This window comes from Erpetoichthys calabaricus, chromosome 2 (assembly GCF_900747795.2).
Source record: "Erpetoichthys calabaricus chromosome 2, fErpCal1.3, whole genome shotgun sequence".
In the NCBI taxonomy this organism is placed as follows: Eukaryota; Metazoa; Chordata; class Cladistia; order Polypteriformes; family Polypteridae; genus Erpetoichthys; species Erpetoichthys calabaricus.
In genome coordinates, this window is record NC_041395.2 from 348,308,027 (window position 1) to 348,323,286 (window position 15,260).

Here is a 15,260-nt window from a genome sequence, read left to right on the forward strand (position 1 = left end):
CATTACCTTTAGACAGACAGTTGAGGAGCCCCTTCTGCCACCACCACCTGGGTGATGTGACGGCAGCCATTCTTGTGCCACCTCACTCATCACACATTAGCTATAAGGTGGTAAAGGGGTGAGACAAGGGAATAATTGGGGGGGGGGGGGGTCACCCAACTCTTAACAAAGGATGCCCGGGGGATCTTTTTGGACCAGTGAGTCGGGTTTATGTCTCATCCAGCTGTCATGCCGTTCCCGTCCCTGCATTGGGAGCCCCATTCAGAGCACAGGGTGAGCGCCCCCTGCTGGCCTCACCAGCTCTGCTTTCTCAGGTGGTCTCCCATCCATGTCCTGGACAGGGCCAGACGTGCTGAGCTTCAGGTGCGGGCAGCTTGACCGCTGGCAGGTAGCAAATGCAGTCAGCCCCCTTATTGTTCGTTCAGCAGATGAACCTTTGAGGGGAAAAAAACAGGAGATGAGCGAGAAAAGCGAAACAAACAAACAAAAAACGAAACCAAAGCCAAACACGAGAGAACAAGGGGGTCCAAACTGAAATAAGAGAGAAGAGTACAAACCTCGGGGATTTGGTATCCGTGGATTGGTTGAGGATTGGCACTCCTCGCCGTCCTTTTATCCCGTCGTGTCGACCTTAGAGGCCACGCCCCCCTGATGACGCTGGACATAAACACTGGTGGCCTTTGAGGACCCCAAATCCCATCAAACGATGATGTGGTGACTGTAGGCCATTCATTATAACGTACGTCACCGGCCGATCAATGGAGACGACGATGAGAGGAGAGTGGAGAGCCGCTTATCCAGTGCAGGTGGGCTGGCGGGCAGTCAGCGGGGCTTTGGGGGGCTGTCATTTAATAAAGCGTTTGATGATAGAGGCTTGTGAAATGAGAGGTTTAGCGATAAAGAAAGAGGGAGCCGAGCTACAGACGACACACATGGGTGAGGAATTGGGTTCAGCGCACCAAACGGGGCCCAAGAAATGCAAGGAGGTCTCTGCTTCTGCTGATTTCTTTCTTTTTTTTTTTGTAAAATGTGACCAACAAAACTTTGCAGATGGCAGTAAATATGGCGAGTCAGAAGGACACCAGCAAAGATCCTCACAGCTTAGGGTACCCCACTAGACTCCTGTATGTCTGAAAAAGAAAACGAGATGACGTCTTCTCAGACGCCAGTCAAAGCATCGACTGACACCATTTTCAGGGTGACGAGACAGAAGAGGAGAGTTCTGGGGGAGCAGAAGTGACATCCTAGGTGGCCTGTCTGTCAATCATCTGTTCTGCAGAGGGGAAGAAGAGAAAAGCCTCAAGTGACAGCGCCACCCCCTGGCTGGGAGTGTTGGTACTGTCAAGTCATTTAGGTCTGTCCAAACTTGAGCTTATTAAAGAGGACATGTGGCACAGCTCTCCTTTGTGTTATTTGATGCTGTTTTAATAATAAACAGGTTGCAAGTGCGATAGGAACAACAGGAACGGGAGTAGGATGATAACCTTAAATAAACAAAGAAAAGACAAAAAACACACACTATAACAATGTGGTATACATCATGCACACCTTCATTATTTGGAACATGCGCTAGTTACTGAAAATAATCACGTTTGTGTGAGATCACGCATTAACTTACTGTATACACTCGCATATAAGTCGGGTCTTGAAACATAAAATCATAAAATCAGACCCCGACTTGTACGCCCCTTCACTTTTTTTTTTTTGTTTTTACATCTTCTTGCCGCCTCTAACCTCACATCACTTTCTCAGACACATTGAATTTTGTGGCAGCAGCGCAGATACCGATTTCTTTCCCCACTTTAACGACGTTTAATTGAAAACCAGCTTCATATTTTCTTCTGATCAATCGTAGATAAGGGATAATAATAATGAATTTTATTTATAGATAAGGGATGCTCTTACGATAAAGGTGTATGAGGATGTGAGATACGAAAAAACACAAAATGGTGCAAAGGTCGTTTTGGAAAAGTGTGGGGGAAATCGCTGTGTGGTCACGTGACCACAGTAACGAGAGCGAGCGAGAGAGAGAGAGAGAGAGAGAGAGAGAGAGAGAGAGAGAGAGGAGGAGCGCACGCTGATACAGCGCATTGCCACACCCACATAGAAAAAAAAAGGCCGTGCACTCCGTGGTGACTCTCTCAGGTGGGCGTTACCATATCTTAATCTCTTGGGCCAATAGCGCGAGTTTTCCGCATTCGACGTTATAAAATACCAGACAGTATACGGTAAAGTGAAGCCCCGACTTATCCGCGAATCTATATGATAAATGACTTACTCTGTTACATAAATAACAGTAAGGTGACCAGAATTTTTTTGGGACAATCCGGAGACATGGTATTAGACTACTAAATACTACAGAGTACAAAGCGAAAGCTTACCACGTGATTTCTCAGATGCGGTAACGCATATCCTCCGTCAAGACATCGCACACGCGCGCCGAGTTCAAATTATTGTGTTGATGAGATACATTCAAAAAAGTGAACCAGCTGAAACCGGGGATATGTTTCTGAGTGGGGACTATCCCCGGAAAATCGGGGACAGATGATCACCTTAATAATAGCCGTCACTAGTCAGAAATGTTTTTACGGAAGCGTATTAGGGCCACGGTGAAGAAAAATAAAAAAGTATATGTCGTGAATAAAGTTGACATGTTGACTTTATTCTCGTAGTTTATTTTGTCATTAAAGTAGAATGTTGTAAACTAAACTCATCCTAAAATCAATGTTTAATTTACTAGATTTTGTCAAACCCCATCATAAGTTAATGTCGCACATTAAAATGCTTTGTGTTGTGTTCCCCAAGCCAGTTGTTAATCTCTGTAGGCGCTTCTTAAACTGACTTCCTCTGCACTACGAGGCAGCGATCACCGCACACAATCCATTCCCTTCATGATATTCCTGCTCTCTGAGCATTTAGAGTGTTAAGATAAATACGTGATATCATTTCCATGATGAAATGCATTAAAGCAGATATTAAACATGCACGGTGGTGTGGCGGTGGTGCTGCTCCCTCGCAGTAAGGGGTCCGCAGGTCTACCTCCAGGGTTGAGAACTTTATGGCAGGTGTGACGAGGCTCCAAAAAACGGGATGTATGAACACTGCAAAAAAATAATGCGTTAAAAGAACTTAAAAAGGAAACAAATTACAAGCGATATTTTTGAGTAGATTTAATATACTGCACTATTGAGTAAACTTAATTTATTCAAATTTACGTAAAATAATTGAGTTTGATTAAATAGAAGTAGTGGCAAAAATGGTTTGTTTTACTCCAATTTTCATTTGAATTACAGTACTAAAAAAAATGAGTAGTAATGCAACGCTGGACAGTAATGACTCTATAACAAATACATGCTAAAATTCCATATATCTTTATTTATTTGAACATACAAAGATAGTCACAACAACGGAGTTATATTTTCAAAGGAGAATTCAATCAAATGTCTGAGGATAATTTTTTACTGAATTACTGACATTCAAATGTCAATGAAAATTTTCTTTTCTTTTTTTAAACTTTCTTAAAATAGTATATGTCAATCAAATAATGTCCCAGGAATGAGAGACAAACGGAAAGGAAACGTAGAGAGTGAAGTGAGTGAAATCCCCTGGCAGACGACGCTCTTCTAACACGTCCTGCACTTACGCCAACATATCCACTTAAATGAATGGCCGCCTTTTCCACTACTTTTCAGTATGCGATAGCAAAAATCCTGAAATAAAATAGGACGTAGGAAATCAAACATCGCTAAATAAATCACAGTTTTAAAAATTAACCAGAAATTACATGACCTGTGTAGAACACGAATTACAGTAAATAAGAGGTCAAATAATACTGTGACGGTTAGGCAAACGTCTTGTTATGTTGTTTACAGGTCGTAGTTTAGGACAAACACCATAGCGTCCTCAAACTTAAATCAAAGGGTCATTTTCTTTTTCTGTGTTGAGTAAATGTTTTAAGTGATAAAAAAAAATATGAACATACGTAACTATCCGAGAAATGTGCCTGCTTTTTAAAGCAAACCAACGAGGTAGGTTGTTAGAGAGACGCTACCTCGCTCGCCATGGTTCCCACATGAAGGGAAAGGTTTCGTGAAAACAACAACTGCTTATTTCTGTAACTTAACAAAATGAAATACTAGTCATTATTCATTACGGAATTAATAAGGTTTATACTTCCACATTTGTAGTAAAATAGCTCTTCTTATGGATAAGCGTTAAAGCTGAATGCGTTGTTGTAAAGACCAAGAAATCGATGTGAGAGGAAGTGCCGCGTCATTAAATTTAACTTAACTTAAATGTGTTCAATTCACTGTACAGTTTTTTTACTTAGAATAAGCTATAAAAAATGTTTACATTTTAAGAAAAATAATAAGTTAACATTATTCTCAATTTTTTTTATTGAATTAGAATTAAATAATCAATAAAAAGGGTAAAACGCATTTTTATTAATTAGAGTAATGATTATTTTGCGTATAGTTAGCTATTTTTTATTTTATCATTGTTTTATTATTATTATTATTATGTTATTATTATATTTTTTTATTTTTTATTTTTCACACATGCAAGATTTATGTTTTACATTGAATGGCTATCACACTTTTGTTCAAATTGATTCTGAGACCAGAAATCTTTTGAAATTCCGCTGGTGCTGTTAGGACTGCCGGTTTAGTACTTTGTGGTCTGATATCTACAGCACCATATCATCTGCTCAGAGTGAGATTTTCTGTTCCAGTCCTTCTCTGATAATCCTCTTTATCTCATAAGCATTTCGACAGTGAGCTGCCAGTGGCTCAATGGCCATTGCAAATAGCAGTGGTGACAGGGGGCGTCCTTATCAGGTACCACATTCTGGTTTGAAGTCATCTGAGTTAATGTTGTTAATACAAACTGAAGCTTCTGGACTGCTATACAAGCAGTTTGATCCCAGCACAAATGTTCAGGCCGAACCCAAATCTGTGCAGTGTGGTGAGCAGGTAGTCCCATTCATCCATATCAGATGGTTTTGATAATAAGATCTCCGGGGTGTTGGACTTTGTGGGTGAATACGGTATATCACGTTAAACAGGCAGTGGAGACTGGAGGCTAAGTGTCTGCCGTTAATAAATCCAGTTTGGTCTTGTAAAATGTCACTTCTTCTACAGAAAGAAAGAGCAGCACACCAGCAACCCCACTCAGGTATTTGCTAATCGCTCTCAGAAGTCTGTTCATCCTTGTTAGAAGAATGGAGACCCCCCTTAAACACAATCCTGTGTTTCATTTGTTTTCTTTCCACAGAAAGTGCATGAGGTGTGTGGCATCTTGTTAGAAAGCCCCTTTAAAGAGTGCCATGCCTTTGTGAGTCCCTATCCATTTCTGGCCAGCTGCACAAATGACCTCTGCAGGTACGTATGTGTCCAGTCCTGGGCTTGGGGGTGCCAGGGGGCTAGTGCAGCCAAGCACTTGAAGAGCAGTGACTTACCTGCACTCTATAATCGGTGCATCTTTTACTACATTTACTACACTTTTACTACGCTGCTTTTATGACTCCCATACCAAATACCAAATAGCATATAACAGTGACCTGTCATTTTTTTGTCATTCCAATTTGTAACAAATTGCATTGCACTTGACATTCTAACAGATGGAACATCAGAATTATTAACACTGCTTCCACCAATCCCATATCAAATGGCATGTAATAGAGACACATGCACTGCAGTTGTCATTCCAGCAGATGGCACATTACAAACATTAACATTGCTTTTACAAATCCCTTACAAGGTAGCATATAAAAGATAGTTCTGCAATGCATCTGTCATTCCAACAGATGGGGCATCATAAAAAATTTGTAATAAAATGCATTGCACTTGACACTCTAGCAGGTGACACATCAGGAATATTAACACTGCTTTAACAAATCCCATATCAAATGGCATATGAGTTAATAGAGACATATGCATTGCTGTTGTCATTCCAATAGATGGCACATTAGAAACACTAACACTGCTTTTAAAAATCCCATACATAATAACATATAACAGAGACTTCTGTATTGCGTTTGTCATTCCAACAGATGGTGTTTCAGTGACCTGAACACTTCTTTTAACAAATCCCATATCAAATGGCATATAATAGAGACGCATGCATTACAGTTGTCATTCCAACAGATGGCATATTACAAACATTAACACTGCTTTTACAAATCCCATACAAAGTAGCATATAATAGATAGTTCTGCAATGCATTTTTCATTCCAACAGATGGTGCATCATAAAAATTTGCAATAAAATGCATTGCAGTTGATACTCTAACAGGTGACACATCAGGAATATTGACACTGCTTTAACAAATCCCATATCAAATGGCATATAATAGAGACACGTGCATTGCAGTTGTCATTCCAACAGATGCTACTTGGTATGGGATTTGTAAAAGCGTTAATGTTCATGTTTGTGCCATCGTGCGTCTTGTATTCTGTGCACAAGTGCAGTGATTCGATAAAAAAGAGACATGGAAGTGCTTGTCATTTTTCAGATGTGCGTCAAATGTGATTTTTTTGTTGATTTGTGTCCTTTAAAAAGTGCCGGCGTTGATGGAGACGTGCTGTGCCATGCGCTGACTGAGTATGCCAGGGCGTGTGCCCATGCCGATTATCCCCTTTCGGACTGGAGAAATCAGATCGACTCATGTGGTAGGAATCGAAACAGTTTCTGTCGTGTGTGTGCGTGTTTTAATAAAACGCTCTCCTATTCCTGTCTTGTTGTGTTTTGATGTTCTTCTTGTGTTCCTCAGCGGCCGAATGTGAAGGTGAATTCGTGTACAGGGAGTGCATCACCTGCTGCCCGGCGTCCTGTCATGGCGCAAAGCTGTGTGCTCAGAGCAAACTGCACTGCTTGGATGGATGCTACTGTCCCGAAGGTCAGTGGGCTTTACCAGCCAAGGAATTTAAGTGGCCGCCATTGAGGCGAACTCGGCGGTCAGCTTGGGTGGCAAAATTGGTGGGCTGGCATTTTTAAAAACAATAGCAACCCTCACTTACGGACACTCGCACTCAGTAAGACCGTCTGATTGTATGGCTTGACATCTTGTTGGTGTGCTGCTGATGATTGGCCTTCACGTCCAATGACCTGCGTGTGGTCTTCCAAAATCCCAGGATGCACCACACTCCAATTCTGTACGTGTCTTTATTGTCTTCAGGTGTGGAGACGTAGCACTAATAATCCAACAATAACACAAAGAGCAATAATCATAATCATAATCCTCAAACTGGTGGGGTACACAAGACACAGACCCGGAAAAACAAAACTAACCGGTGAAAACGGTGCCAGGGCTGCAGCTCCTGATTGCATTGCTGAAGGCTGATGGGCTCATCCTTACATTCAGTAAATGTTGTTCTCCGTGATTTGCTCACAGCACACTAACGACGGTCACCACAGTCTGTCTGTCCAGTGACAGCTGAAAGCCCACCTAATGGCGGCCCAGTGACTGCCCCCCTGGTACTTTTGCTGCTGTTTGACGTCCTTTCGCCTTCGACTTTTAGCAGACCCTGTGTGTGTGTTTGTGGACCCACCTTGGAGTTTTTCTGCTATCAATGTTGCTGCCAGGGCGGTTGTTGTTTTAGGGGTTTGGACCATCGCATACACCCCCAAAATGAGCACAAAAAAAAAAAAAACAGACACCGTCCAATCAAAATGTTTCTCCACACGACACCCACTTTGGCATGAAAACCACACAACTGGCAACCCTGCCCGTCAGTGGAAAAACTCTCTGGAGATCTGCTTAGATTGGATAGTTGTATTCCATTATTTGCATAGGGAAGCATAATAGAAAGGAATTATGGGTAAATGTTGTTTTTTATTATTTTTATTATTATATTTTGTGACAGCTAGGGGGCGGTGCAGCACCCCAATCGCCACACTGTACAGTCACAAGTCCCGACAGAATTAAAAGGTTTATTGGCATCCAAATACTTTACAAAGGGTTTTTAAATTCTTCCAGCTATTATTTTCTTCACCTTCCACTCCACCAGGCACACGTCGTCCTCTTCCTCCCAACTCAGACTCACCGGGCTTAGACTGAGCGGCTTCTTTTATCTGAAACCCGGCAACACTCCTGGGCACAGGGAAAGCAGGGACTACGAATCCCAGTGGCCCCCATGGAACCCAGTAGGACGACAGATCCCAGCAGGCCCTACCGGTGGGTGTCCGTGTCGGAATCCCAGTGCAGGGATACAGCCATCTGGTGTATCGGAAGAGAAAACGTTCAACAGTCCTTCCATTGCACTGGCCTCCTGGCTGGGTGAAGATCCCCGTTCAGTTCCTGGTCAGGATGCCAGTCCATGTGTGCAACTTCAATTTCAGTGACTTTTTGGGATTATTTAAAGCAGGGGGTGTCCAGCTCTGGTCCTGGTGGGCCACAGTGGCTGCAGGTTTTCCTTCTAACCATCTTCTTAATTACTGAGCCGTTTTTGCTTGTTGGCCTTCGTTTTAAATGACGTGACTCGGACCCCTTAGTCATTTCTTTTTCCTTAGTGAGCAGCAATACACAATAATGAGACACAAAACGAGGTGCCACATGACCAGCTCACCTGAAAATAAAGAAAGGTGAGGGTCTCGGTCATGTCGGTCTGCTCAGGTCACCAACACATCTTGACGATGGACGTTTAAAAACTGAAAATCAACCAAATGAGAGCAGCGACAAGTCCTGTTGTTCAGTAACGGCTTTAATTAACAGCAAGAATCGGCTTCTGATTAAGGAACTGGTTGGAGTGAAACTGGCTGGAGTTTGATGTTCATCTGTCGGCTCGTTTCACGTCTCATTTCTGTTTGGCTGCCATTTAATGAAGAAACGAGTCAATTCAGAGGACTGAATCCTTAAATACGAGGCTATTCAAGTGAAGAGAAAAGGAGTGAATTAGCAATGAAAACTGATAAGGAAAAGGGTTCAAATGAAAACCCCGGATTTTAAAGTTTGTCGATTTGTTTCATTCATTTAAATGAAATGCATATGTTGTAATGGATGGCAGGGGCCCTTTCAAGGCTGGAAGGTCGTTGAAATGAAAGGACTGGGGGAGCAGATGTACACAGGGCACTGCCCGCCCTCCCAAAGAAGTGCAAAATGGCAAACCCACAGTCTGGCACAGACCTATTGGGTTCCATGGGAGCCACTAGGGGGAGCTGCGGAGCTCTACGCTGGGCTTTCACTACACCTGGAAGTGATTCCTGACCTCACTAACGAGCCACCTGGAGCCCTCCCAGTACGGCCTGCCTTCATTCTGCCACAGAGTCGGGAGGAAGAGGATGAAGCTGTCAAGGAGGAGGAGAAGACAGAGAGAAAAGAAAGAAGAAAAAGTGCTGCCTTTCTGCTGTTTGCTGTACTTTAGTGTCCTGTGCTGCTGAGGGGAACGATTGGGAAATGTTTCCCCCGGAAAATAAACATGAGTCGCGCTGGAACTTGTGCCGGGCATCTGTTCGTGTCGGGTTTAGGTGGCTGGTGTGCCCCCTGCAGGCCACAATGTCATCAAGAGTGTAAATGTATTAATTTAATAAGAGTTGAGTTAGATTGTCACCGTCATTGTAAGCCTCACTATATCTAAGTAAAGACCTATAAGCAGTTTTACTTTGTAAATTAAGTGAAACAATTGTGTCACCTTGGTGTTTTTGGGTCCTCAATCCCGGTCCTGGTGGGCCACAGTGGCTGCAGGTTTTCATTTCCTAATTAGACTTCAGCCCTTGCTGATAATGAAACTTGGTGTTTAACTCTATGACTTGTTAGCACTGTAATTCATCAAAGACACATCGGGGGTCCTCAGTTACAGTCCTAGAGGGCCGCAGTGGCTGCAGGTTTCCATCCATCCATCCATTATCCAACCCGCTATACCCTAACTACAGGGTCATGGGAGTCTGCTGGAGCCAATCCCAGCCAAGGCAGGGCGCAAGGCAGGAAACGAACCCTGGGCAGGATGCCAGCCCACCGCATGGCACACACACACAACAACAACAACATTTATTTCTATAGCACATTTTCATACAAATAATGTAGCTTAAAGTGCTTTACATGATGAAGAAAAGAAAAATAGATAGGTAGATAGATAGATAATGTGAAAGGCACTATATGATAGATAGATAGATAATGTGAAAGGCACTATATGATAGATAGACAGATAGATAGATAATGTGAAAGGCGCTATATGATAGATAGATAGATAGATAGATAGATAGATAGATAATGTGAAAGGCGCTATATGATAGATAAATAGATAATATGAAAGGCACTATATGATAGATAGATAGATAGATAGATAGATAGATAGATAGATAGATAGATAGATAGATAGATAGATAGATAGATAGATAATGTGAAAGGCACTATATGATAGATAGATAGATAGATAGATAGATAGATAGATAGATAGATAGATAGATAGATAATGTGAAAGGCACTATATGATAGATAGATAGATAGATAGATAGATAGATAGATAGATAGATAGATAGATAGATAGATAGATAGATAGATAGATAATGTGAAAGGCACTATATGATAGATAGATAGATAGATAATGTGAAAGGCACTATATGATAGATAGATAGATAGATAGATAGCGTGAAAGGCACTATATAAAGATAGATAGATAGATAGATAGATAGATAGATAGATAGATAGATAGATAGATAGATAGATAGATAGATAATGTGAAAGGCACTATATGATAGATAGATAGATAGATAGATAGATAGATAGATAGATAGATAGATAGATAGATAGATAGATAGATAGATAGATAGATAGATAGCGTGAAAGGCACTATATAAAGATAGATAGATAGAAAGGCACTATATAAGGATAGATAGATAGATAGATAGATAGATAGATAGATAGATAGATAGATAGATAGATAGATAGATAGATAGATAGATAGATAGATAGATAGATAGATAGATAGATAGATAGATACTTTATTAATCCCAAGGGGAAATTCACAGAACAAAGTAAGAATTAAAATAAGACAACACTAATTAACATAGAGTAAGAGTAAGGTCTAATGGACAAGGGGGACAGAAAAAACAAAAAAAAAAACTCCAGACGGCTGGAGAGAAAAAAATAAAATCTGCAGGGGTTCCAGGCCACGAGACCACCCAACCCCCTCTGGGCATTCTACCTAACATAAATGAAATAGTCCTCTTTGTATTTAGGGTTCCCACTGGAAGGACTTGATGATGATGGTACATGCAAACTCCACGCAGGGAGGACCTGGGAAGTGAACCCAGACAGATCTTCTTACCGCGAGGCAGCAGCATGACCCACTGTGCCACCGTGCCGCCCCTGCAGGTTTCCACTTTTGCCACTTTTTAAATTACAGCCCATTTATTTACTACTAAACCAATACATTTTTTCTGCGGTGGGCTGGCGCCCTGCCCAGGGTTTGTTTCCTGCCTTGTGCCCTGTGTTGGCTGGGATTGGCTCCAGCAGACCCCCGTGACACTGTAGTTAGGATATAGCGGGTTGGACAATGACTGACTGACTGACTGACTGATTGACTGAGCAAAACATTTTTGGTCTTAATTTTAGTTCTCTTGCCTGTCATCATTCAAAACCCTTAATATCCTATTTTAGTTTCAGCAGCTGTATTTAAAATTTTAATTGTTGTCCATTTTGTTAATCAGACATTAGTTAATACTAATAGGAAGATAAGCAATAAACCAGCAGCTCTCCAGCCAACGTGCTTCATGTGCACCCTGAAGTGATTGTGTTTAAAAGAAAAGGTTTAGAAATAAATGAGAGGGGCGTTAAGTTTAATTCTGTTCTAGTCCTCAAAACACTTGGATAAAGAAACTCAACAGCGCAATTACAATTTCTCTGGGATTAATGAAAGCATGGGTGGCACGGTGGCGCAGTGGTAGCACTACTACCCAGGTTCGCTTTCCTGTGTGGAGTCTGCATGTTCTCCCTGTGTCTGCATAGGTTTCCTACGACAGTCCAAAGTCATGCAGGTTAGGTGGACTGGCGATCCTAAATTGTCCCTGGTGTGTGCTTGGTGTGTCTGTGCCCTGCAGTGGGCTGGCGCCCTGCCCAGGGTTTGTTCCTGCCTTGCACCCTGTGCTGGCTGGGACTGGCAATGTGTTAGATTATAGCGGGTTTGGTACTGACTGACTGACTGACTGAAAGCACCAAGAAGGCATAAAGTTCAATACCAAGTTTCATTTTCCGCAAGGCCTGAGTTCTAATTAGGAAAACCTGCAGCCACTGTGGCCCTCCAGGACCCCCTGCTCTCGAGACAAAACAGAAATAAATAAAGCCAGCTAATCCAGGCACCCGTCATGAGCATATTCTACTGACACAGCTTTGTAATCAGTCGTCCGCCTTTGTGTCCAAATTCTCTCGCCTGTCATGTCTCCAGGTTTGTCTGTGCAGGGGTAGCGGAGAGTCGGCCCCCCACACTGCTGGGCGACAGCGGGCTGAACCGTCTCTGCTGCCTTCGCTGGCGTCTGATTGCTTTGTTACTGAAAAAGGAAGTGGACATTACTCCGTAGAGTAATGTTGTACTTTGATAAACGCTCTTCAGATATGAAGAATAATAATAATAATAATCATAATAGTACCATCGGGTAGTGTCTGGAATGGTTGCAGTGCTGCCGCCAATATCGGGCCCAGACCGAGGGATTGAGCAGCTTGAGGCTGTGTGTGCGTACGCACTGTAAGAATAAGACAGAGACAGTCAGTTAAGCAAACCCCATACCATTCATTACTTGTTATAACACGTACAGGCGTGAAAATACGCAAAAACAAGTCCTCTTCAGACGCGAGTCCCATATCGACTGCCCAAAATGGTGGGTCCAGGTGGACAGACACCGGACATGCCAGTCTGCAGAGGGAGGAAAAGAAAAAAATGTCACCCCACGGCGCCATCCCGTGGAGTGGCGGGGAATTACCGTCACCAACACCCTTCAACTGTCGTCTATATTTTGTGGATACCACGGCGGACAAATGGCGATGGAGTTCTTACCCAGACTGGATGTCATAATGGAAGGACCATACCGGCCTGAAACGCCCTGTAAGGAATGGACCGGATGAAAGTGGATTCCAGGAATGGTTCACAGGCTGATCCCCCTCGGGGTTGCATGGGAATTGGAGTGCAGAAGTGCAGGATGCTTGGGTGCCACCAGAGGGCGCCGTCAATGGAGGGCAATGCTGAAGTGACCCTCAGGTTCTCCTGACATGCAATGTGGTGACGCAGGACGCAGGAAGTAGTCCCCGGTTTTCCTTGTAAACACTTCTTGGAGGGAAGAAGGAGAGGGGAACGAGGGGTTTCTTTGTATTGATTATTGATTTCTGTACGGGTGTTTGTGAAAAAGGTGCAGTCGATGGGTACATCTCTTTTATTTAAGACCAGAATTACTGTATGTCTGTGGTTTGGGGCTCAGGAGCGCCCCCCGGTGGTTACAGTGTTCCGATGTGACGCGTGTTTAAGACGGCTGTGGGCTTTTTGTGTCACGGTGTATGTGGGGTGGGCACAATGGTCACCTCGTCCATTCTCCACACATGGCATACGTTGTCCCGTTCGTCTGTGATGGTGGGCCGTTTGGGACGTCCTGACTGATTTTTCTCCATTGTTCCACAGAGCTGATTTATGAAAACGGGAGCTGTGTGAACATCTCGGAGTGCCCCTGTCTGTACCACGGCGCTGAGTTCACCCCTGGGCAAGTCGTGCAGGAGGACTGCAATAACTGGTAGGCATGTTGGCGACCTCTTCACATCGTAAAAGAAAATGTAAAGATTAGTGGGAATTCCTGACAATATGTGTGACACTTCAAAAGTGTCATCTGTGGGTTTGTGTGGCTCTGTATAAGTGACGTCTTCAGACGCATTTGATTTGTCTTTTAATGTTTCTTGCTTGTCACTTTATACTTTGTGTAGGATGAACTCTTCATCTTCTCTTCATGTTTCTTACTAACGGCCCACAGTTCAAGTGCAACTCCCTAAATATTCTTCTCTCTTTTCCAGTACCTGCGTGGATGGAGCCTGGAACTGCACCGATGCCAGCTGCCCAGGTAAAATGCCAACTTGGTGTCTACGGTGCACCGACTTTGTTTCCCAGCGCTGCTTCTCATGTGTTTGTGTTTTTCACCGTTTGTCCTTCGGAGGGTGTTGCCATCTTATGGGCTTCCTGCTGCTGCTCTTCTACAAAGATGTGTACACACCTTAAAGGAGCGTATTACTTAATAAAACACAGAAAAACACATTCCGAAATGTCAGAGCGGACTCAAAGTACTTGGACTCCTTCACTTTCTGCCCACTTGAACTTTAAACAAGCTGTGCTACTCGTCTAAGTAATCCATGCAGACCTCAGCCTGAACATTTGTAGTGCACCATCATTTGGAACATATTGTATAATGCACATAGTAATATATAATGTACTGCACTGGTCATTCCAACAGATGGTGCATCAGAAATAAAATGCATTACTACAAATATTGGTGATGCACCTTCTGTTGGAATGACAAATGCAATGCATATGTCTCTGTTATATGCCTTTTGGTATTGGATTGATAAAGGCAGCATTAATGTTTAGAGTGCAGCACCTGTTGGAGTGATAAATGCATGTATTGTTGCTGCCTCACAGTAAGGAGATCATGAGTTCACATCCCAGGTTGTCCCTGCATGGAGAGCGCTTTGAGTAGTGATAAAAGTACTATTTAAATGTAATGAATTATTATTATTATTATTATTATTACAAATGTTTGTTATACACCATCTGTTGGAATGGCAAGTGCAATGCATATCTCTCTGTTATATTCCATTTGGTACTGGATTCATAAAAGCAGTATCAGTGTTTGTGATGTGCCACCTGTTGGAATGAAAGAGATGGGTTCACAGATTCACAGGCACTTGTCCATTTGTTAAGGTGGATGATGATGATGATGATGATTATTATTATTATTATTATTATTACAAATGTTTGTCTTCCCCCTCTGTTGGAATGGAAAATGAAATGCACATCTCTCTGTTATATTCCATTTGGTAGTGGATTCATACAATCATTATCAATGTTTGTGATGCACCACCTGTTGGAATGACAGAGATTTAGCAGCTTGATGGGCACACAGATTCACAGACACACAAACAGCTGTCCTTTTATTAAGGTGGATTATTATTATTATTTCAAATGTTTGTGATGCACCATCTGTTGGAATGGCAAATGTACTGCAGATCTTTCTGTTATGTTGCATTTGGTACTGGATTCATAAAAGCGGTATCAATGTTTGTGATGCACCACCTGT

The 15,260-nt window shown here is 42.6% G+C and overlaps 1 protein-coding gene across 1 annotated transcript in view; it reads left to right on the top strand.

The window, feature by feature from the left end:
- otog (otogelin) overlaps positions 1-15,260 on the top strand; it is a 305,832-nt gene that overhangs the window by 71,616 nt on the left and 218,956 nt on the right. Inside the window, exons 10-14 of the mRNA XM_051922624.1 lie at positions 5,275-5,381; positions 6,561-6,670; positions 6,772-6,897; positions 13,601-13,709; positions 13,984-14,030. Coding sequence (XP_051778584.1) covers positions 5,275-5,381; positions 6,561-6,670; positions 6,772-6,897; positions 13,601-13,709; positions 13,984-14,030 — 499 coding nt within the window. The remainder of the gene's footprint in view (positions 1-5,274; positions 5,382-6,560; positions 6,671-6,771; positions 6,898-13,600; positions 13,710-13,983; positions 14,031-15,260) is intronic.